The following is a 24,862-nucleotide window of genomic DNA, read 5'->3' as shown; positions in this document are numbered from 1 at the left end:
AATTTCAGAGGTTCCTTATGGTTAGTGTAGTTACAGCATCTTACTTCCTGTTGTTATCCATTAAAACATCAGAAAATAAGTGCAGTAGATTAAATACTAAAGAATTATAGTGACTTTCCATGTCCATCCACCAGCTGCCTTGCTACAAACTGATCTTAGGCCTCCGTTGCAAGGTTCGAGTGAACAGACTCAAAGCCAGGAATAGCAAATAGGATTCGATAAAACAGCGCACACACTGGTTAAGGCAAGATGGCAACCTTCAAGACCATGTGTTTTTCTTTGAGAATTTTTTCATATTTGTATATTACATGACACTACAGTTACTCAAAGATAATTTACTACTGCATTATGCAGTAAACCAGTTTCACTGACTGAAACACTTCATATTTGGTTAATATAACTAGACAATATTTAAGACAAATGTGCTAGCAAGTCCACTAGATTTAAAATACACTTCGTCATTGTACTGTACAATACACAATCTGTTACTGTCCTATTGATCGTACCGTTTCTAATACAGGTACCATCAATTAAATTACAATATCATATTTTGCCATTAAACCAATTCTGTGACAATTTCACAACCATACTATTTCATTCACAGACATTGGTAGAGGTATTACATCACATTCACTAGAATGATTGATAAACTCGTTTTAAGAATATTCACTATCCTCAGTTTGGCAGTTAAGTGGTCAACTTTATGTGACCATCCACGTAAAAAGTCCCGGCATTTAAGTGAATTCCACTCACACTCCCGATAAAACCTACGGATTTATAGCTGAAGTGTTTGAAATTTCACTCTTTTCCTGGCACCATGCATGCATGCATGCACACACATCACCACTCTCCCGCTTTGTTTTGTCCAGACCAGTGCAGTGTTGTGTTTACTCCTGCCTTTGTTGTGTCTTTTCATGCATGTTGTGGTGAATTATTTTATTTTTGTAGCCATGAGGTTCCAACCCAGACATGGTGGTGCAGCACTCAAAAGGAAGCACCTAGCTATAGTGTAAATGTAAAATTAGTAGTGATTTGGCAAAAAGTGGGAGTGGACAATCCACCTAGTCTTGTTTCTTTTCCATCCTCCTCTCCCAACACCCACCTCCATCAATCCAATCAGACCAAACATCTCTGCGTTTGAGGTCAAGTAAATACAAATATTTTATTAGGTTATTATTTATTTTTAAAACAATTTGTGTTTTGTCTCAATGAAACACTGAAGTGAATGTGCACCAGCTGGTACAACTTATGTTGTCTCAACACACCGACCCCAATGAACTTTAAGGACGTTAAGTAACTTCTAAAGTTAAATAATTTCTTAAAATAATGTTATCAAATGTTGAACATGTTTTTAAGGTAAATAATTGTTCAAAGATATTACTTTTTTTCTAGTGTCGTGTACAATGTCATTGTCCTGATTTAATCAATTTCCATTACTTCTTACGGGATTAATTCGCCACTTTAAGGGGGTCCGTTGTCAAAGGCACTTTTCCTGTCCTAATTATCTGTGGATAACGAGGATCCCCTGTATTGTATTGGTGGTCACTTGAACTGTGTGGTGTCCGAGGCATCCAGCAGTTTCCATTCAAACAAGATTAACTTATTATTTTTTTCCCATTTCAGTGTAATTATAGTTTTTCAGTACAATACTGAATATACAAATTATTTTTTAAGTGTAAAGATGCAAAGGCACTACTCAATGTATTTGCCCCCCAAAATTTGCAGTTATGACTCGCATGATATCCATGTCAAGCTGTTAAATCACTTTTGCTCAAAATTAATGAGATACTGCAACTTATTCATAGTCTTGAATCTTATCTAGGGCATAGGAAACTGTATAGGATATGAAACATTTAATAGATAATCTTCCTTACATGGTAAATACATTAAAATTAATCATCACATGGTTATGAATAACTTGTGTCTACATCCATGGTGCCGTTGTCATCAATTACGAGCCTCTGAAAAGAAAATGTAAATATTTTATGGTAAATACAATACTTGTAAAGTGAAAAGTACACTTAGAATATGAAGATCTGACCAAGTATATTATACACGAAAAGAAATAAAAAGAAACTCAATACTGTACAGTATGTATTTACATTACCTTTAATACATTTAATAAGTGAGCAAGTGGAAAGATACAGTACCGTACACTCAAAAATTACTTACACAATGATGTTGTTGATAGGAATATGGATAAGCTTCACAAAGAAGCCAATGAAGCCCATAATGGCAAATCCAATTGCTGTAGCCATGGAAATCTTTTGGAATTCCTTGCGGTCAGGTTTGGTGCAGCGCTTAACCAGTCTCATCGAGTCCTTGCTGAACTGCCGTGCAGGCTCAACTAGCATCATAACCTGATCCATGGTGCTGTCAACAAGAGCAAAAGTAAGGACATAGCATTTTCTTTCATGGTTTTGCTACTCTCTTTCATCTACATAGTATAGAAATATTGCTTGAAGTAGCACAACACTAGTTAAATGACATAAGGAAGGTAGGTGGTATGGTTTATGAATGCTGGAAAAGGAAGAACAGGAGTGGTGAGTTTGCATCAGCCTTTAAGCTTACAATGTGAGCCATTACATGTGATAATATTCCAAAAGTTTTTTTATTTTTATATACCGGTATACTGTACAGTATTTGCAATGTACTCAGCACCTACAAGAGTAAGTAGGACTTGAGAAAAAGTCACAGGAATGTAACTTGTTCATAAGTAGAGACGCACCTGCACTACAATATAAATTAGGCATTCAATCAAATAGGCTATCCCCTCCAACACATTTGTCTTGTCTTAATAGTGTACATTTTGATATATTTCTAAAATAAAACTAACCAACTAGAAATGGCATTAAGATATTAAAGCCTAAATCCCTTCTGCCACTACAATAATAGAAATAAAATAGTATCATACATGTATAAATGACTGTTCAATATAAACCCACCAAATATTCACACACAACCATGGAATCTTAGGTATTTTATCTTTGCAATCAATAGTTTAGACGATTCAAAGACACTTTTCTTCTCGGACGTTTCCCTCGCAAATGACAAAAAAATTACCTAACGTAATTGGTTATTTCTAAATTAAATCAAACTTAACTTAACCTTAGTAGCAAAAGCATTGTTAGAAAACCTTACCAACCTAACCAAAGAAACTCGCCTAACCTTACCATCTTTTTTGTCATATGATCAGTTTTTCATCAGGATTTATCCAGCAATTTCCCTCATCTTACATGCCCAGCCCATAATTAAAAAAAATAGTCGCCTCTTAACATACTTTCCAAGAACATGGAAAAAAATTAACAAGTTCTAAGAACTCCTTCTGATGGTAGTGCAGTTCTTATAAATTACCAATGAATTCTTTAATGTTTAGGAGACATTTGTCGTTTAACACTCCCAAAACCTTATGATAATGGTGGTCTGCACCCAAAATGACCTTTTCCTGGTCACCATAATATATGTCCAAGAAAAACTTCATGGTCAACTGTAAAATAATAATAATAGATGGTCCCCTTCACACTTGCTATTATATGAGAAAAACTCTCTGGGTTAACTCAACTACATTACGGTGGTGCTTCAGACATGATATTGTGATGAAAATTCACCTAAGCTTAGCACCATTCATGTATAAAAAATTCACGTCAAGAATATCCAGCCATGTTAAATTAATCTCTAAATAATATAAAGGTCATTTTCAAAGAACAGACATGATAAACATAGCAGTATAGGGTGTGAAACAACTAACCTGGATGACTTATTTTTCAGAAAATTTAATATATGCACCACAAGGTGAAAAACTTCATAACTACATTAACACTTATATCCTATCAAGAACATCATCAATGTTCAGAAATATTCATACCTGTATGTTGGGCAGGGATATCCGTGCAAGGAGTTGTCTATACAGCGAGCTCCACTAGAGTGTTCCACCAGTCTGTGTTGTGTCGTCCACGTTCAGATGTTTCCTGACGTCACATCCGTCTACACAACACACGTCACACCAGACCTACCAACACCTCCACACACTCTTCTTCCACATATAATACCTATTTGGTTGTTTCTTTGCAATTCCATAACTTAATACATTAAAAAAATTATTAAAATACATTTTTAAAAGTTTTATTTATATGAGAAAGAAGTATAATTTATTACATTATAGCTAACATAGACATTTCAATGGTTTGCCATCTTTATGTGCACCTTCTGATATATATTTTCATTTAAATAATTTTATGTGTTTCCTTGAATGAGCCTTTTCAGAGATATCCGATAATTTATCATCAATAAATTGGGAAGTTGATATATTGATATATTATTATGTATTTTGGTTGATGTAAAGCGCGTTTCACGAAAACGATAGTACGTTCAGAACCAAGGAATATCTAATAAGGAAGCTCATCTAACATATACATTCCAATTTCAGAAAGGTCCAAAAAATTACTACAGGGCCACCTAATACTTTAATCTCTGCTGTTTTATCAAGGAACGTGTCAGTATTAGTGTACATGGCTTTCAAGCCGGAATTTATTCTCGGTAACGTCTCTGATCTTGGTAGTGACTCCGGCCTCCCCCATTCTCAGTAGCTGCAGCATTTACTAATTACATTGTATTTTGTGGGATGTGGTCAGAGATGACATTGTTTACATGGCGCTTGCCTCCTGGGTGGGGAGTAGAGCAGGTATGTACACTGTATCTCCATATGAACGGTGGATTGTAAGCACAATTTCAGTACCAGAAAAAACACGTACACAAAAGAAAAACTTTCTTTGTGGCACCAATATGACTTGGTTGACCACCGCAGTCACTGTTATCACTATGGATTGTTTTACTTTTATCCTCTTCACTGGTCGGCTCGTTAGCCGCTTGGACGATCGGTCACGTCTCTGTCACGCACTGTTGGCAAGTACTGGGCATGCACCGGCTCCTGAATGTACCTGAACCCGCTCCAGTGTTGGTCAAGTCTTGCCTTGAAAGATCTCACACACGGTGCCATCACAACACTTTTTGGTAGATTGTTCCAAGAGTTCACAACTCTCACTCCGAAAAAGTTTGCCCTCGTAGTTTTCTGGACTTGCTGCTTCTTCAATCTTGAGCTGTGACCCCTTGTGGGGCGAGCGTCCGCCAGCTCCAAGTAAGGACACTGGACTGAGTAGTGCCCCTTGAGATGCTTATACACCTCAATTAGGTCACCCCTTGCTCGTCTGTAGTATGAGCTAGGCAAGTTCAGGCGCTCCAATCTCTCAGGGTAGCTGAGGTGCCGAAGGGCAGGCACCAGTCTGGTGGCCCCCCTTTGGACATTTTCAACCAACTGACAGTCCCTAGCATATCTCGGGGACCAGACGGGGTGACAGTACTCCAGATGTGGAAGCACCTCACTCTTGAAGGTCGTTACGAGGGACGGACCATCTAGATATCTGAACGACCTTCTAATAAGACCCAATAATTTATTTTCCTTATTTACCTTCTTCTCGCAATGGCCCGAGAACTTCAGCTCATTTTCAGCATACACATCTAGGTCCTTCTCACATTCAGTCTCAAATAGTGCATTTTCCTCATCCCGTTGGGACATATGATACGCCTCCTTACCGTTGGTACGCCCCAGGTGCATCCTCTTGCACTTCGAGACATTGAATCTCAGCAGCCACTTCTTCGACCATTCTTGGAGCCCACAGAAGTCCTTCTGCAGCTCTTCACAGTCCACTTGGTTCTTCATTTCCCGAAATAACTTGGCGACATCGGCAAACATTTGTATGGAGGAGTGTACAACGTCAGGCATGTCATTTATGAAACAAACAACAGCGGGCCCAATACACTGCCCTGTGGTACCCTGCTTGTGACAGGTACGGATGATGATTTCGTGCCATTAATCACCACACACTGCTTGCGGTCATGTAGAAAGTCTTCTATCCACGCTAGGACATTTCCCCGAATTCAATACTCTTCCAGTTTGATTTTCAGCCTTTCGTGGGGTACACTGTCGAAAGCCTTGGCAAAATCTAGGTAAATATTGTCGATATTACCACCCCGTTCCAGAATATGGGTTCAAATATCCAATACCTTGAGCAATTGTGTTCAGCAGGAGCGCCCCGGCATAAAACCGTGTTGGCAATCCTTTACAAGGTTGATTCTTAGTAAATGTTCCATCGCGGCATCTCTGATAATACTCTCAAGCACTTTACATATTATGCTGGTCAGGCTCACTGGTTTATAGTTGTTCGTGGAGTGACGATCGCCCTTCTTGAAGATAGGACTCGTATAAGCCACTTTACATTCGCTGGGGACCATTTGTTCATCCAGGCATTTACAAAACAGGATCTTCAGGGGCTCGGCAAGCTCGTTGCTCAACTCTCTTAGCACTCCAGGATGCACCATGTCAGGGCCGGGACTCTTATGGACCTACATCAATTTACACGGCAGTAGTGTCTTTCCAATGATGTCTTCATAATAAGCCACAATAGCATTTGACTGACTTAGATAATTGCTGTAATATTTTGGGGGAATTGGAAGATATAATTGTATTATAAATAAACATATTTAAATGAGTTAATGTTGTGATTATAAACAATAAGATTATCACAAACCTATATATCACGCTTAAAAGTTAAGGGATAATTAACTAAACTGTTGCATATTCTGGTAATAATGTTATAAGCGATGAAAGTTTAGATCCTATCTGGTAAATTTTCCAATTACTACACAATTTATAAATATATGAATAAAAAAAACAAACATTACTAATTACCACAAATAACGTATTTAAACGGAAAGATGATAGGCTCAAAAATACAAGATAACAACGCAGTGAGTTGAGTTTTATTTGTTGGAGGACAACCTTGGATATTCCTTCATGATTTAAGTCACATTATTACTGTTTTTCGCAGGACGGTAGACACCTGACGCTAGAGCAGTGAACGGGAGTAAACCTTTGTGTAAGTTGTTCAAGGGTTACCTACCAATATTTACCTATTATCCACCCACTAGAGGTGACTATGCCGAGGGAAGGAGGCATAGTAGTATCCCTCCAGTGTAATTGATATTGTCATGGACTGTTTTGAAGCCCAGTACTGTTTTTGATTCCACAGTTTAAGGTGGTAGATTTCGTTGCGTATTATTACGTAAGTTGCCACCCACCGAATCTCGAGAATTTTATCTTTGCAATCAATAGTTTAGACAATTCTATGACACTTCTATGACGTTACCCTTGCAAATGACGTATAAGCCAGGAGGTTCAGGTGGCGGAGTCCCCCCCCGGTTAGGAGGTTAGGGAAACATATAAGTATCATAGAATTGACTGAACTATTGGTTGCAAAGAAAAATGAGTTAATATTGACGACTGACCTGCCGATGCATTATGGTTAATATATAGGACTAACCCGCCAGGCTGCATAGTGCCGATGGAGCTGTATCATTTCACGTCCAGAAATGCCTCAAATTTCGCCATATACTCACAGATGATCTTCTGGAAGAGGCTCATGCCTGTGACTCAGCTCAATAGCCTCTTCTCTACTCAGACGGTGGCTGTGTGTGGCGGATATTTGTGCCCTATAATTATATACTTGTTCTTGATTTTTCCAGTATTCATCTAATTTTGCTTCAAACTTTTCCACCGTCTCCACATTCACTACCCACTCAGGTAACCCATTCCAGTTGTTGACAACCCTACTCGGGAACGAATGTCTTCTGAGATTTAGCCTCGCTCTTGTTTTGTAGATCTTCTTTGTGTTCGCCCGGGTAGTGTCATCTGGAACATTCCTGCTGTACATGCCTGGTCATATATGCCACACACTATCTTGTATGTTTCCACTTGGTCCCCACGAGATCTTCTGTACGCCAGTGTCGGTAACTGTAATTTTTGTGTTTCATCATAAGATAAATCCTTGATCTGTGGTACTAGTTTGGTAGCCCTCCTCTGTACATTCTCTACTGCTTTAATATCCTTAATGAGATATGGGCACCAAATTTGATTAGCATACTCAAGGTGTGGCCTAACCAGAGCAGTTTACAGAACCTTGAATATAGGTGCTTCCAGATGAACAAAAGTTCTTCTAATAATGCCCACTATTTTATTAGCCATGTTGATTTTCTCAGCTAGATGGTCAGAGAACGTCAGCTTATCATCGATGACTACCCCTATATCCTTCTCTACAGTGGTCTTCTTGATCGTGGTTTACATATGATATCCCTGGTCAGCAACTTTTGTTCTTCCTATCCTCATGTATTTAGTTTTTTCTGGGTGAAAGTTCAGCATCCACTTCTCAGTCCAACCCCTGATCCCATCCAGGTCCTCCTGCAGCATGTCACAATCCTCATCTCGTTCTATTTTCATAAAAATCTTTGTGTCATCCGCATATAGATATACCTCACTGCTGTGTTTAATTGCCTCAGGCTGGTCATTGATAAAAAGGACAAACAGCAGGGGGCCGAGGACAGAACCCTGAGGGACCCCACTAGTGACCTCTCTCCAGTCAGATGCTTCTCCATTTACTACAACCTTCTGTTTTCTCTTAGCTAAAAAATTCCTTACCTAACCTGACCTGACCTAACCTGACCTGACCTAATCTAACCTAACTCTCACCATATGATGGAATCACTCATTTCTTACCTATTGGCCTGGTTCTGGTTTCTTTGTAATCACTGACAGTGTATGAACACCAACGTCTCTTCTTTGTTTTGGGAATAAGGAATGAGTTACCACAGTGCCAACTATGTTAGTCTGATACTTACTCTCGTTCTTACACTTAGGACATATTACTGATGTCGGGAGAACACCTTGAGATCTAAAAAATACTATAGCTTGTTCGATTTTTCCCTAAAACGCGCAATCAACTCCATATAATTGAAATGACACCCATTGCAGACTTTGTTGGTCGGAAATGAATTTGAATTTTGAAATATGAGAGACCCAAAATCGCAATCGAATCTGATTGGGGAAAAAATACCGCAAATTATACCACAATTCATTTTAATATGGTGGAAAAAAAAAAGCTTTTGATTGGCCGTGTGACGTATACGGGAACACATGCTCATGACGATTTATGAAGGAAAACACACTGAGTGGGAGGTCAAGTCGGCGATAGTAGCGGAAGATTAATGGAAGAAAATAGAGAAATATATGGCATGCGCTATCTCCGTTATTATACCTTTGTGACGGTAATGTAATGGAAGAAAATTATCTTAAAATTAGACGTCTTATTCGAATGTGATATTAGATTTGGGGTAGGAAAGTTGTGTGCAGTAATACAAAAATACCATATATAACACTAACCCATGAGCGAGTTATTTTTATAACTGTTTATTTTCTTACAATATTTTCATCATTGAGTTCTGATATGATAATCATTTATTGAGGAAATTGTTAGTTTCATAGATTATTAGGCACCGAGGCGCACACTAGTTTATCTTGCGGGCGGTAATGAGGTCGCAATCTGCGAAGGGGCTTTTCCTGCTCCCGGGGCAATTTGTTTTTCAGCATGACGTGTGAAGGTTGTCGCTGATCTTACATGGACGTAATTTGTGAATTTAGGGATAAAGACAATGAGACCCCTTAAATTTGTTTAAAGATCACGGCATTCTTCCTTTACTTAGAGAATGTTTATTTTCTTACATTATTTTAATTTGTGAGTTCTGATATGATAATCATTTATTGTGGAACCCACCAACACAGTAAATCACTCCGCCACTCTGGGTCCATAGCGTCAATGCAGCCGTATCATCTCATGTCTAGAAAATGCCTCAAATTTCATCATATCATAGTAAGTTCTTTCTGTTTAATATACCGGGGGGTCCGTAAGTTTGCTTGGTTAGGTTGGTTAGGTATATTTTTCATACCCACAAATGTTAAGTAGCGTTTATTTTTAAAATATCCAATTTTTAACATTTCCACAAACTACAACAGTGTCCACTACAATATAACAGTGAAAATCTGGGGTTTTCATAATTAAAAAAAAAAAAAATCACTCATTGGTTAGTCCTATATAATTACCGGCACTACTTTGACTTCTCGGTGGTAATGCGGCGCTGACGTCTCATCCCAGGATGTAAACAGCCAATCATATTGATGTATTTCAAAACAATCTGCTATCCGGGCCAGATCGACGCCGATGCTCAGTGTATGCTTATGAGCCGTTTAGTGCGGGCGGCTGCTCTCACATCCACAAAAACGTAAAATTACACTTCCAAGTCTCCTGGCTAGGAAGCTAGGTAGGTTTGGTTGGTGAGGTCTTCTAACAATGCTTTTATTGCTTGTTTTTCATACCAACTTTCTAATTGAATTGAAACAGTTTATTTAGCTAGAAAAATACAGATGCAGAGTAGATAATGATAACTATATTGACATGGCTTAGCCAGTTGAGAGCTCTCTTGAAGGCACCTGATATATACTGTACATTTATCTCAAGGAAATATTATGGAACATTTAGTATCTTCTAAAATGAATCACTGATATTATTACAGTTTCGACTAATACACAGCCGACTGTTTTAACCATCCCCAACCTTTAGATCTCCTTGTCATCATGTGGGTAATCAGGGTCATTGATATCAACAGAATCACTCAAATCACTGTCCTTTCCTTATGGCTCCTTAGCACCACAAGGAGCATCCTCATCAAAGAGAACAGAGTTTATTTCAGTGTCACTGATAGCGCGACGTGACGACATCCTTACAGAGTGGGACAAGCGAAGGTACTGGCGTGTTGCCAAGAAACACGAAGCCTAATGACGTGATTGCCTGCAGGGGTGTATGCCAAACAACTCAAAATGTTTATTTATAGCTCTAGACATAGACTCTAGTGGGAGTTTTAAATGTTTCAAGGACGTTGATATACTGTACGTCCTAAACCTTGTTGTCCCTTACATTAGCGGACGTTAGTGTACGCCCCAAACCACGTAGGGGTTAAAGACGCAAAAGTTAACAAATATAATAATTAAAAAACATAAAATATTTGCTTGTTGCAATTACCATAAGTACTGTTTGTACCTCTTATTTTTTAACATCTTATTTTCCTGACTGACATTTTAATGTTTTTAATATAAAAATAAGCAGTGTATCATTTTATTCACAGGGTGGAAGGATTCCTGCACCAACAACACAGCCACAGCAGTGGTCAAGATAGCTGATCCAGACCATCAACAGTAATTTTCCAGTACCTGCACAGTAATGTATGGTACAGGTACCAGCAGTTGGCATTAGTGGTAATCTGTAATTTTCTGGAAGAATAAAACCTGTGATGGCACAGACTAAGGGACTCAAGGTAGTGTCTCTAATCTTACAGAATGTTTTGAGAAGAAATTTTTGTAGAACATGTTTAGAAATGAGTGATCTGATTTAGTGTGTACAAAACCTGTACAGTAGTAAGAGGAGTGTTGTGAACAAATTCTACACAGATGACCAAAAACCATGGCCTTTAAGTGTTCAGAGTGTGGCAAAGAGTTTTCATTTGTGTATGCACTTATCCTTCATATGCGTGTCCACACTGGGGAGAAACCAATTACCGGTAAGTGTGATAAATGTGAAGAGACATTTGTGTTGAGAAGTGAACTGAAAAAACATTCTGCAAAGCATCTTGAAAAGCCTCACAAATGTACAGTGTGTGGGAAGGCATTTTCACACAATAAACTTTTGCAAATGCATATGTGTATCCACACAGGAGAGAAACCTTATCAATGTAAGCATTGTGATAAATCATTTGTAAAGAATTATAATCTTCAACGGCACCTGTTTCTTCATGGTAAAAACGGTGAAAATAAATGTCCAGTATGTGGCAAAGGCTTTACTCGAAGTTGGTATCTAAGGCGGCATATGAATGTGCACACAAGAGAGAAAACAAAACCCTGCATGAAATGTAAGAAATCATTTTCCAACATTTATACTCTTGAGGCACACACAAAGAATGTTAATTGTACAGGGGAACCAAACCTTAAAAGTTGTTCAGTGTGCAACAAAGAATTTCGAAGTGATTCTAACCTTGAAATGCACATGCGCACTCATACTGGAGAAAAACCTTTCAAGTGTTCAACATGTAAAAAAGTTTTTATGTGGTCAGATGAACTTAAAAAGCACAAGAGCTCTCATAGCAGTAAAAAATCATCTCAAATATGTGTTATTTGTAAAAAGGAATTCAAATCATCAGCAAATCTTACAATACATATGTATTTCCATTTTGGAAAGGAATCTTCATTGAAATCAAAAGATAATAAAAACGATTGTGATATAACCAGCGACACTAGAGATATACTGCAGCACACAGCAGAGAATCCACTTGTTGGTCTTTGTGAACAAAGTAGTTCCTCAAGTTTTGGCTCTCCGAGTAACACTGCAACAGACATTGAAGGAAGTAGGAAGTTTCATATAGAAACAGTTTATATAAAAACTGAAGATATGAAAAGCTCTCAGGAAAATTACATAAATACAGAAATACAAACGGATGATGTTTTTGTCAAAGAAGAAATAGAAGTTTATGACTAATTTATTAATTTTGTCAAAGAAGAAATAGAAGTTTATGAATACGTAATTTATTAATTTTGTCGAAGAAGAAATAGAAGTTTATGACTACAGTAATTTAAAAAAAATTCAAAGAAGAAATAGAAGTTTATGACTAATTTTTTAATTTGTTCTGTTGCAATTGGTGTCTTGTTCTGTTCTTCATTGAATGACTAAAATCATGTCTTTATGAATAAATGAAGTAAACATCAAGTTTATTGGGGATTTCAGTAGTGCTTAACACTTTAAAGGACTGTCAGATTTATGTAAGGAACAAGGTGAACCTGCTGTAGGACTGACAGAGTTCTTCTGTGAACTTGTTATTCTTACATCCTCACCTGACCAATCATACTTGCTGCCCACTCATAGCTGATCACCTATCATTATCTGCATTCTGTTTCTTATTACAGTATTTGTACCATCGACAGAAAAATGAAGCCCCCACAGAAGTCATGTGTAGCTACACCAAAACAATCCATGAATATAAACCGAGAGGTGATATGATTATGACCCCTTGTAAGGTAAATAATGGGTCTGCAACACTTCTGTTCTCTTCAACTCATTAATAAGTCAACTTTAAACTTTTATTCATATTTTATTTCCCTAAAACAAAACCCTCTCCAGGGGCAACAGCAGGGGTGCAGTAGTGGTTTGTCTCACTGTGCTGAAGTGACTACAGTATAGTATATAACTTGTGCCAATGATAATTTCACCAACAATACTGAACTAGTTCCACAACTACACTTTTCATCCTTATTTGGGACTGGCATATTATCTTTAGAAACTCTAGATGTATTAAAAAGGGGAAGTCAGTTATCTGTCCCACATCATACACACAAAAAATAAATTAAAAGTTCCATCTCGGTGAAAACTGCACAATAGGCCAACTGATTACTTTAAACAAAAGCCACACCCACCATTGTACGAAGCAACTTGTGCTGCTAAAGCCAGGTATAAATTGCTTCAGAATGTTGACATCAATGACCATAAATGTGGTGACTGCATCATGGAAAGTAATAAAGTTTCCCAGAAAGACAACACAGTTTACTGGTGACCTGTCATTAAGGATGGTTGTACAGTATTCTTAAATCTGCTCACTCCATTGTGACGATTTCCCCAGTCCAGATCAATGGCAGTTATGGCAACTGATGTACCACCATTTACAATAGACAATACAGTACATTGACAAAACCATCCTGCATGGAGACAGCATATTTGGGGATTACCTTTAGAAATAAGACCTTCTGAAGATAATTGGGGATTGCCTTAAAGACAAGTAACGGTCACCCAACAGATACACAGTTGGTAAAGGTAGAGATATTATGTTCTCCCCATTACTGTGTTATACTGTTACAAAGATATTGTTACATAGTTGGCAAAGCGTAGCTTAAGAGAATGCAGTCTAGGACCAGTCTACAGGACCAGTTTACAGTTAGTCAAGTGTACTCCAAGTATACGTGACAATTTTGGTAACGGAAGTTATTCGTCACACTGGAGTTGAGTAACAGTTGAGATAATCTGTTCTCTGGTTACTCCTACTATTATATCAAGAAATTAAACAGTTTCACCCTTAGTAAATGGGAGCAGTAATGCAATTGGCATTTTCTCTTCTGTTTGAACATCACATAAAATTTAAAACATTTCTTTCGTAGTTCCCAAGAGCAAAGTCATGGATGAAGTCGTCTAATGATAAGCTACAAATTTTTCACTTGCTATTCACATAATGCTTAATGCAGAGAACTTTTCTCACAGCATTGACGTCCATAGTTTATTCTTAATCCTTTTCAGCTACAAAATTTACCTTTTTCCTGAGCAGTTTGTTACTATTAGACTGAAAAGTAGCCACAACATTGCTTCTACAGTACATTAGGGAAAGCCTGAACTTGCCTAGCTTATACTACAGACGGGCAAGGGGGGACCTAGTTGAGGTGTATAAGCATCTCAGGGGGCACTACTCAGTTGAGTGTCCTTACTTGGAGCTGGCGGACGCTCGCCCCACAAGGGGTCACAGCTCAAGATTGAAGAAGCCGCAAGTCCAGAAAACTGTGAGGGCAAACTTTTTCGGAGTGAGGGTTGTGAACTCTTGGAACAATCTACCAGAGAGTGTTGTGACGGCACCGAGTGTGAGCTCTTTCAAGAGAAGACTTGACCAACACTGGAGCGGGTTCAGGTACATTCAGGAGCCGGTGCATGCCCAGTATTTGCCAACAGTGCGTGACAGACGTGACCGATCGCCCGGGCGGCTAGCAAGCCGATCTTTTGGTGAAGAATATAAATGAAAAGAGACGTGACCGATCGCCCAAGCGGCTAATGAGCCAATCAGTGGCGAAGAGGATAAAAGTAAAAGTAAAAGCTGAAGTTGTAGAAATACTTTAATTATTTACATTAAGTACACTATCTGAACAGACTCCATTTCTGAGCATATAGTTTGTAGTGGACGTCTCCCCTACAAACTGCGTAGCGGCGTCACCAAGCTGCTACCATCCTCCCTAGCAACCAACCAGATGTTACCGTATCTTAGCAACGGAACTAGTGACCGGCGACTTCTCGGGTTTTCCCAACATGACTCATGGCGGCTGCTGCTGGGTATATAAGCTCTGTCTCTCCATTGAGATTCATTCTGACCATTCTTCTTGAACTAGCAACACCTCCTCCTCCGCCGCTGCCTGGCTGCCTTCGATTCTCCTCGCCTGCCTGGCGGCCCTCGCTCCCGCCAGCGAGCATGGCGACCCACCAGCTGTCCTTCTCTGAGCTTCCTCACCAACCAACTCTCATTCTGCCCATCTTCCTGAACAAGCAACACCTCCTCCAGCAAGCTCCACGCTGGCCCCTCACCACACGGCACCTCCAGCACCAGACTGTCTATCATATAACTTATATTATACAAGAAAACCACATTAGAGTTTCCTTCCATCCTGAGTGCTAGACAACATTAATATCTCGATACCCCTACAAGTTATTCTAATAATTAATGTGTGCAACATTTTTTAATTAACTATATTCAATTACAGTAAACTCAAATGTCAACAGACTCAGATTTATTTTAATGTTATTCAGAACAACTGAATATAGAGTTACTATTGTTTTCTATCACCAGTGAAGAGTTCCAAGAGAAACAAGCTGTGAGCAGAGATTATTAATGAAAACTGTTATGTGATTTCGACCAAATTAACACGAGCGGAATAATTTGGCCCAATAATTATCCACAGAAGAATGAACAACCCTTTCATATTACGGTGCAGCTTCTGTTTTACTATCTGGAAAGATCTTCTTTGGTAAGGTATTAATATATTAATACTGTACAGTTCAATGGTTTTATTCATTCCTATACAGTATTGATTTAAATAAATATACATACAGGAAGCAATTTTATATATTATAGTCTTTGGTTTAAGTGTCATGGTGTAGTTTGATGTTTGTTGTGGAGGTGAGAGTGTTTGGTGGAGCAGTCAGTGTAAACAAACAGCACCCATCGACAGCACCCATCAACAGCACCCAGTTTTTAGGAGGAGTATTTATGGTTAGTAATTAATTTCTTCGTGTACAAACCACATAGAGATATCATTTTAGTGCCATGTGATTAGTTTTTAATAGTGTTTTACCCCACAATTTCCCCCATCCCTCATGCCCTGCCCACTACAGGTAATTTTTGATCATAGGTACAGTACTGTATAAGAAAATGAAGGAAAAAAAAAACACCAAAAGTGAAAATATAAAGTTGTCGCTCTTATAAACTGTTGTACTTACAATCACCAGAACAACAAGTAAGTAAAAAATAATGAAAATCCAAAAACGTTTTCTGGCAGTAGCGGTTTCATAAAATACTCTAGAACCTAATAGAACCTGACTTAACTAACCAAAGAAACATATCTAACCTTCCCTAACTTCCTAGCCCCCTGTCATATTAAACAAAAAGGGGTCCGACTAATTACCCAAATGTAGCCAATTATAGCCGGAATGAAGTCAAATAATGGTCCTACATGAATAAATCAGACTGCCAATCACTTCTCGACTAGTATTTGGTGTCACAAAGTCACAAAAAATTGGTGAACTTAATTTAATCTGAGTTAATAGATCGAGTGCATGTACCTAACCTAACCTAACCTCGACTAGTATTTGGTGTCACGAAGTCACAAAAAATTGGTAAACTTAATTTAATTTGAGTTAATAAATCAAGTGCATGTACCTAACCTAACCTAATCTAATCTAACCTAATTTAACCTAACCTAACCTAACCTAACACAACACAACTCAGATTAAATTAAGTTTACCAATTTTTTTTTACTTTGACACCAAATAATAATCGAGAAGTGATTCACAGCCCGAATTACGCTTGTACGACCATCATTTGACTTCATTGCGGCTACATTTGGGTACATTTGGGTAATTCCTCGCTCCGTCGGTACATGCACGCGATCTATTAACTCAGATTAAATTTAGTTTACCAATTTTTTGTGACTTCGTGACACCAAATACTAGTCGAGGTTAGGTTAGGTTCGGTACATGCACTCGATCTATTAACTCAAAATAAATTACGTTTTCCAATTTTTTTTTACTTTGTGACACCAAATACTAGTCGAGAAGTGATTGGTAACCCGATTTATTCATGTAGGACCATTATTTGACTTCATTGCGACTACATTTGGGTACATTTGGGTAATTCCTCGCTCCCTCGCTACATGCACGCGATGTATTAACTCAGATTAAAGTAAGTTTTCCAATTTTTTGTGACTTTGTGACACCAAATACTAGTCGAGAAGTGATTGGTAACCCGATTTATTCATGTAGGACCATTATTTGACTTCATTGCGGCTACATTTGGGTAATTAGTCGGACCGAACAAAAAGTACTTACAGTATTTTGATATCTGGTACCAATGAAAGCAATTTTTTTGAAGTGGTATGGTGTAATTTTTCGTTTTTTGTAGATGTGAGATTACGCTTGGACCGAGTGGATTGATTTTAAACAAACAGCACAGACAACGACAGATGTTTCTGAGGAGTATTTACGGTAAATAATTAATTTCTTCGCATACAAAGCACTTAAAAGACATAATTTTAGTGTCATATGTTAATTTTTTCACTGTTTTACTCTGCAATTTCCCTCATCCTTCATACCCTGCCCACTATAGGTGATTTATGATTATATATAGAGAAAAAGAAAATAATCATAAATAAAATAAAAGTTTTCTCCCTCTCAAAATACTTACTATAATGATAAGAACATTTGTGGAAAAATGAACGAAATTGAACAACTTCTGGTGGTAATGCTCTTTTCAGAAATTCCCATTTACTGTCCAGTGCTAATACAGTACAGAAGGAAGGTGTAGTACCTGGAGGAAACCTGTGAGATCTGGTAGGGTAACACAAGATAACTCCAAGGATTCTGGAAACTGTGTTATTGCATAAGTCACCCGGTGTAGAAGATTGAGAATTTTATGGTTGCAATCAATAGTTTAGATAATTCTAAGATACTTCTTCTATGTTGTTTCCCTCACAAAAGACTTATATATGTTGGGGGTCCTCTGCTGCTGTTAGGAGGTTAGTTCAGGTCGTTTGGCAGAGAAACATCAAAGAAGAAAAGTGTCTTCGAATTATCTAAACTACAGATCGCAACCATAAAATTCACAAAATTCAATACCAGGTGATTTATGCAAATTTACTGGATTCTTAATAATGGTGGAGCAGACAGCTAACACCACTAAGAGAGCTCATATCTCCCAATTGGCTTAGCCATGTCAATATTGTTATCATTAACCACTGTAACTGTATTTTTCTGGCTAAATAAATGTTTCAATTTCAATACCTGAAGGAGTTGTTCAATTTTGTTAATTTTTTCACAGATGATCTTTGGGAGATAGTAAGTAATAAAACCGATACAACAGTGTACAGAACCTAATAGAACCTGACCTAAAGAAATATTCTTACCTAACCTTACCTAACTTCCTAGCTGGGATATCCACTCTCTGGCATATTAGGCAGAAATAACTTAAAGTAAACCCTTGATAACTTGGCATTCGATATCTCAAAATTTTATTTAATTCGGCACGTATATGGTCTTGGAATTTATTATAAAATAAGTCGGCAAATATTGAGTTGTATAAAATTATCTGGGAAATCTCAGCACATTTGGTCACGTTTTACCATGTAAAAATATTTTGTTTAGGGATATCATATTGAAAACATCTCGTAGAGAATTTATACAGGATCATTATGTTATCAAATTCCTCTTTAACCCAATTAGAAGTTTAGAGCAGATGCTGTGAGGAAGGGAGGGAGAGGGGGGAGGGACCACTGGAGGGTAAAAGTGACCATACAGACACCCCTCCTCCCCATAAAGGGTTGCTACTCATTCAGTGCTTGTCACCGTGACTCGTGTCTCTCACTCATTTTGTTATTCATGATGCTATATTCTGTATTTATTCATTAATTAGTAAATACAGTACACATTACTGCACTTTGTGCAATCCTTCTTGCATTCTCCGATGCTACAGCAACAGACTGAGCCTCGCCAGCCACCGCTTGCCTCTGCCTCCCACCTGGGATACCCTCCAACACATGCAGGCACGCGTGCCGAATCGTTGCCACAGATAGCTGCCCCCATGCCTCCACCAAGAAATCAACAGCCTTCTTCACGTTAAATTGCTTCCAGAACTGCTTGACCAGCACTTCATGGTCCGCCAAATCTTGTTCGTGTTCCTCGTCCTCGCTCTCGCTATTTGTGCCACTCTCTAGGTTTTGCAGTTCATCCTTGGTGTTGGTGAAGTCGTTCAGGAGCCAAAACTTCTTGGCGGAGAAAGCAGCCTTCACGTTGCAAATCAACTCTTGATCCATGGGCTGGATTAATGACGTAGTGTTAGTGGGCAGGAAGACCACATTTATGTTGGGGTGACAATCCAGCAAAAGGGGTGAGTGTCCTGGTGCATTGTCGAAGAGCAACAAAATGTTGAATGGCCCATTATTTTCCACGCAGAATTTCTTGATATCAGGAACGAGACAGTTGTCAAACCAGGAGAGGGACAGACCAGAGAACATCTATGCCTTACCTGAGGTTAGCCAGTGGACATTTAACTTGCTCATGTCCATATTCTTGTAGGCATGCGGCTTGCAGGCTTTGTAGATCACAGACAACTTCAGCTTAGCAGTGCCGGAGGCATTGGTGGTGAACAGTACGGTGATGCGTTCCTTCTGCATTTTGCACCCCCGACACTTGCTAGCAGACTTGACTACGAAGGTCTTGGATGGCAATTTCTTCCAGTACAACCCTAATTCATCCATATTGAACACTTGGTCGTCGGTGTACTGTCCTTCCTCCATAATTTTCCGTAAAAATGGGGGAAAATTCATGGCGGCAGCCCGGTCGGCACTTGCTCATTCTCCGACTATCTCAATATTCGTGATCTTGTTGCGTCGTTTAAAACCTCGCAGCCACCCAACGGAAGCACTGGAGGGCTTGGGCTCTGCAACCCCCATTTTTCTTGCTACTGCTCCATAGAGTTCTTGGGTGTAGTCCTGCAGTGCCCGAGTGTCGACCGCCATGTTCCTTCTTGATTGACGAATAATGTAGCTTACCATTAAACTCTCTGTCTTCAACAGCACCTTATTGTGGCAATATTTCACCAGCGAGGCACCTACAGACTTGGTAATGTTCATGTGCCTTTTTCTAACTCCAGGAGGATCTTGTACTTTACTTCATAGCTTAAGGCGTGTCGCACCTTCTTGGGCTTGGGCCAGGTAGTTCAGGGCTTCTCATGGGTAGTGGGGGTCCGGCGGAAGCCTTTGTGTAGAAAGAAAAAAACAAAACCAGTTCCTGGGTATGAGTGAATATACGCGGGGACAGTGAGACTGGCGCGGCGGTGGTCGAGAGCGCGGGTGGCAGGGGTGGCAAGGTTAAATAGACCAATCACAGCGCGCGGCGGAGGGGGTGCGTGGGTGGTAAAGATACGTGGCCCAATCACAGTCTCGACGTCATCGGCACGAGTCTGACGTCAGCGGCCAGCACCTTACCCCGCCGCTTGCCGCGTATATGATGGCATTTACCGAGTAAATAATAATTATCTCTTCTGGACAGGTGCGGCGTAAATGGCCGTCCGCGTATAATTTATCTGCGTAAACCCAGACTATACTGTACATGTATTTCATATATATTTTTTTTTATTGGAAAATAATGGGGCCACATAAAAATTAGGTATCCCAGCTTATTTCATGAGGTGGTTAAACTCCCTGACACTAACATAATCAATCTCATCCAGCTAGGACTTAAGAGTGATTTTAATAGGAAACAAAATACTCTTGTCTTTTGCTCTGATAACTTCTCTTCCATCAAAGAAAATTATTAATGATTTGTTGTACAGTTTGGTGCCATTTTGGTAAGATAATATTTATGAGGGAGTTCGTGACTTACAATAGAGAATGGAATTTTTTTTCCCCACCACTTTTCGGCGGTTGGTTTATCCATTGTTAATACAGGAGGAAACCAGAGGCCGGGAAACCTGTGATGTTTGGTAGGGTCATACTGGGTAACACTCTTCTCACATGTGTCTGGGCTCGAACCCTTGATACATTGGTGAGAGATATGCGTTACTGCTGGAGATACAGCAGTTTGATTCAACATTTAATGTTCATTACTATTGATGATGGTACTTTTTTTGTATTATAAAAAATTACGGTAAGTTGGACAATTTGTGATTTCACACTTTATATTTAGGCTTGCTTGTACAGTTTTACATGAGATGTAAACTGTACACTGTACTGTACATCATATTTTTTGTCTATATGTACAGTAAACTGTAACATCTCATTTTCCTGACTGGTACTATACAGTTTATTTTAGCATATTAAAGTACAGTATTATGAAAATAAGCATCATATTTGTTGTTTTTCCACAGGATGGAAGGATCACTACAACAGCAACACTGATCAAGTTACTGGTAATAGGTCAACATCTAGACAGTCACCAGTAATTCATCCATACCAACAGTTGACTTTAATGGTTATCCACAATTGTTCGAAAGTGAAAATAATACTCACAGTGAAATAAAAGACATTCAAGATAGTATTAAGATAGTAAATTTACAAAATGGTTAGACAAAAAAATTTGAGTTTTTGCTTAGAAATAAAGTGATCCATTATACTGTATACAAAACCCATACGAGTAAATACATTACCAGAAACTATGGGCTTGAAGTGCTCAGAATGTGGGAAAGAGTTTTCTTTTGTTTATGCTCTTAACATTCATATGCGTGTCCATACTGGAGAAAAACCTATTAAGTGTGATAAGTGCCAGGAGACATTCATGTTGAGAAGTGAACTTAAAAAACATTCGCTGAAACATATTGAACTGAAACCTCATAAATGTAAAGTATGTGGTAAAGGATATGCACATAGTAATCTTCTGCAAATGCATATGCGCATCCACACTGGAGAGAAACCTTACCAGTGTAAATATTGTGAGGAAGCATTTATGTGGAGTAATGATCTTCAACAGCACCTGTCAGTTCATGATATAGGAAAAAATTTTAAATGTCCAAAATGTGGCAAAGCCTTTACCAAAAACTGGTACTTAAGACAGCACATGAATGTGCACATCAGGGAGAAAACAAGAATCTATTTGACAGTTAAAAGTTGTTCAATTTGTCACAAAGAATTTCGAAGTGATTCTGACCTTGAAACACATATGAGAATTCATACTGGAGAAAAGCCATTTCAGTGTTCAGTATGTAAGAATGTCTTCATGTGGTTGGATGAACTTAAAAAACATATGAACTCCCCTGGAATACAATCATCTCAGAAATGTGTTATTTGTGAAAAGGAGTTTAAATCATGTGCAACTCTCAAATTACATATGGATTACCACATTGGTAAAGAACGACTTACCTGCAGCGAATGTGGGAAGGTGTTTACACGAGCTGGTAATCTTAAAACTCACATGCTCGTTCACTCGGGAGAGAAGCCTTTTAATTGTATAGAATGTGGCAAGCATTTTTCTCGTAAATGCCATCTTCAAAAACATATGCGTTTTCACTCCAGCAAAAAATCCTCAAAATGTTTGGCATGTGGGAAGGAGTTCTCTCTGAAGTCTGATTTCAAGCGTCACTTACTGTCTCATAACGGAGAAGAGTCTGGTATAGCCAGTGAAGATAAACATATACTCCACCAGACAGTAGGGATTCCACCTGCTAGTGTGAGTGAACAAAGTAATTCCTCAACAGAGGGTCTTGACTTACTGAGTGACAACACAACCACCAGTGAGGATACTCAAAAGTTTCACATAGAAACAATATATATAAAAAATGATGACAAGACTAACAATCAGGAAAAGTGCATAAAAAGTGAAACACAGGTAAATGATGTTTTCATTAAAGAAGAAATGGAATCCTATGAATAACAGATTTATTAATATATACAGTACTGTAGTTGTTGGTTTTGCTACTATAGTATTAAGATTTTCAACATTGAATCTCACATGCCTCTCCTTTTTTAATGGCATTCATTATGAAATATGGCATGTGGCAGTTGAGTGGATACAATGCTCATCTCCTTTTTCATGGGTCGGTGGTTCGATTCCCAAGCACTCCCAGTTCACCCATCTGTAAAGGGGTTCCTAAGTTTACAACTTAGGGAGTGAATGTGGTCGAGTGCAGTACAGTACCAGCCATACTGCCTTCTTGTGAACTGAAGGCTTAGTATACAGTCTGCTGTATCCACACTGTTCCTAATGGGCAGTCATGCCTATGGGGCCCACTTTCATTTTTCATTATACTGTAAATAAACATTGAAAGCATATTGAAAAATTCGCAAAAGCTCAAATTCATCTCACTTGTAAGGTATTAAACTTGAGACTGTGTTCTGTAAAATGGGTTTCACCTATAAAATTAATTTTTAATCCAAGTCATTGCTACAGTACCTGTACTAGTTTTTCTTTTGAAAATTGTATTGTTTATTTTGAATCAATTACTTGAAGAACAGGAGGGGGTCATATTGACTCATACATCTGCTTCATCATCCCACCTGGAAATATCTTTTACCTCTTGCATTAGGTATGTCATATTCTTTCCTTGATAGTAATGTTTAATAATGCTCAACCCCTTCACTGTGGGACACAATTTTGAATTTTGTTTGGCTAACACAAGATGATTTTATTCAACACACACACCCCTCATACCCAAGGGGTTAATGGTATACTGTATTTCCATAACACTGTTCTGTAACATGTATTGTGTATATATTTACCACAAATTTTTAGAATTTTGAATTTCTCCGTAAACATTACCTTTGCAGCCTTTCCATCACTTGTCTTAACACATGGCCATGCCACATCAATACTTTGACATCAATCAACATACAGAAATTATTAAATTGACAGACAAGTGAGGCAGTAAATAGTTTTGGATGATGAAGATATTTTATAGTGGTGCAGAGGGAGCCCTCCCGAAGAGGTTATGACTCTGGATTAACCCCAGTTGCATTAGTTTAGGGTTGCCCGAGTTAAAGATCTGTAATGGTCGCCCCTCGTGTAATGAGAATGGCTGGCCCAAGGGCCACCTAGGCGTGAATTTGTTTAAGGTGTAGAAGCTGTCTCCAACACAACAACCACACCCTAAATTAACGAGTTGCATGACCCAGTGTCAAGGAATAGTCCGAGAAGACCGGACAACTCTCAACTGCACTGGCTAACCATTACCCCGGGAACATGATTCGCAAATCGATGAACATCCAAGTTCCCAATTACTGCTGGGTAGACAGAGGAAATGGTGTAAAGAATCTTGCCAATAGTTTCACCCTGCCTGGGGATCAAACCCAGGTCCACTCGCTTGTGAGGCGAGCATGCTGACCATTACACCACAGGTTTCCATAGGCAGACATACCGTACCCATGTCACTCCTCACTGGCTGTTGTAAAATGGAGTTTAAAGATCAAGCCTTCATTTTTAACTAGTGCAGATCAGGGGACTTCATATTGAATTTGTAATAATATTTTGTTGTATTTCTTCAGAAATATTCCTATAAGAAAAGACAATTGTGGAATATTTTATCAGTTACATAGGTGATTCATTAACCGGTAACTAACTTTAAAAATAAATGTTAACTCCCCGGTTTCCCTCATTTTATTGAACCAATTTTAGGGATTAACTGTCTCTATATACAGTACTGTACCTCTGCTTCATCCACAGAAATTATTGTGCTAAGGCTGAATCTGATATATTGTAAGCAATAAGAGAGGATAGCACAGTATTTAAAAAAAAATAACCAATCAGATAAAACTATAATTTTCTCACATTTCCAACCTGTCTGCCTTACTCAAACACAAGCTTTAATGTAATAATTGATCGCAGTATTGTACTGTATATTATAGTAATCTCCCCGTTAGCCAGAATCTCCA

General features: G+C 38.6%; 1 protein-coding gene across 4 annotated transcripts; it reads left to right on the top strand.

Moving 5' to 3' along the window:
- The first annotated feature begins 6,794 nt into the window (after positions 1-6,794).
- Positions 6,795-24,577, top strand: LOC121864642 (zinc finger protein 525-like). Of its 4 annotated transcripts, none has more exons than XM_042363756.1 (4): positions 6,795-6,932; positions 11,065-13,003; positions 17,410-17,492; positions 21,370-21,655. In XM_042363756.1, exon 2 carries the CDS (start codon positions 11,400-11,402, stop codon positions 12,465-12,467), a length of 1,068 nt encoding a protein of 355 aa, XP_042219690.1. In that variant the 5' UTR covers positions 6,795-6,932; positions 11,065-11,399; the 3' UTR covers positions 12,468-13,003; positions 17,410-17,492; positions 21,370-21,655. The 4 variants fall into 4 exon arrangements, with proteins under 4 accessions (XP_042219690.1, XP_042219687.1, XP_042219688.1 ...); XM_042363753.1 differs by lacking the exon at positions 6,795-6,932 and adding an exon at positions 6,969-7,118 and having other exon boundaries at positions 21,370-24,577; XM_042363754.1 differs by lacking the exons at positions 6,795-6,932; positions 11,065-13,003 and adding an exon at positions 15,347-16,002 and having other exon boundaries at positions 21,370-24,577.
- Positions 24,578-24,862: the final 285 nt, after the last annotated feature.

Source organism: Homarus americanus, unplaced genomic scaffold (assembly GCF_018991925.1).
Source record: "Homarus americanus isolate GMGI-L3 unplaced genomic scaffold, GMGI_Hamer_2.0 scaffold57965, whole genome shotgun sequence".
NCBI lineage: Eukaryota > Metazoa > Arthropoda > Malacostraca > Decapoda > Nephropidae > Homarus > Homarus americanus.
Note: the sequence above shows the minus strand (reverse complement) of the source record. Positions and strands in the feature narration are given on the sequence as shown.

What these genes read in the sequence shown, in the direction of transcription:
- LOC121864642 (XM_042363753.1), top strand. Translation starts at nt 21,657, where the DNA reads ATGGGCTTGAAGTGCTCAGAATGTGGGAAAGAGTTTTCTTTTGTTTAT.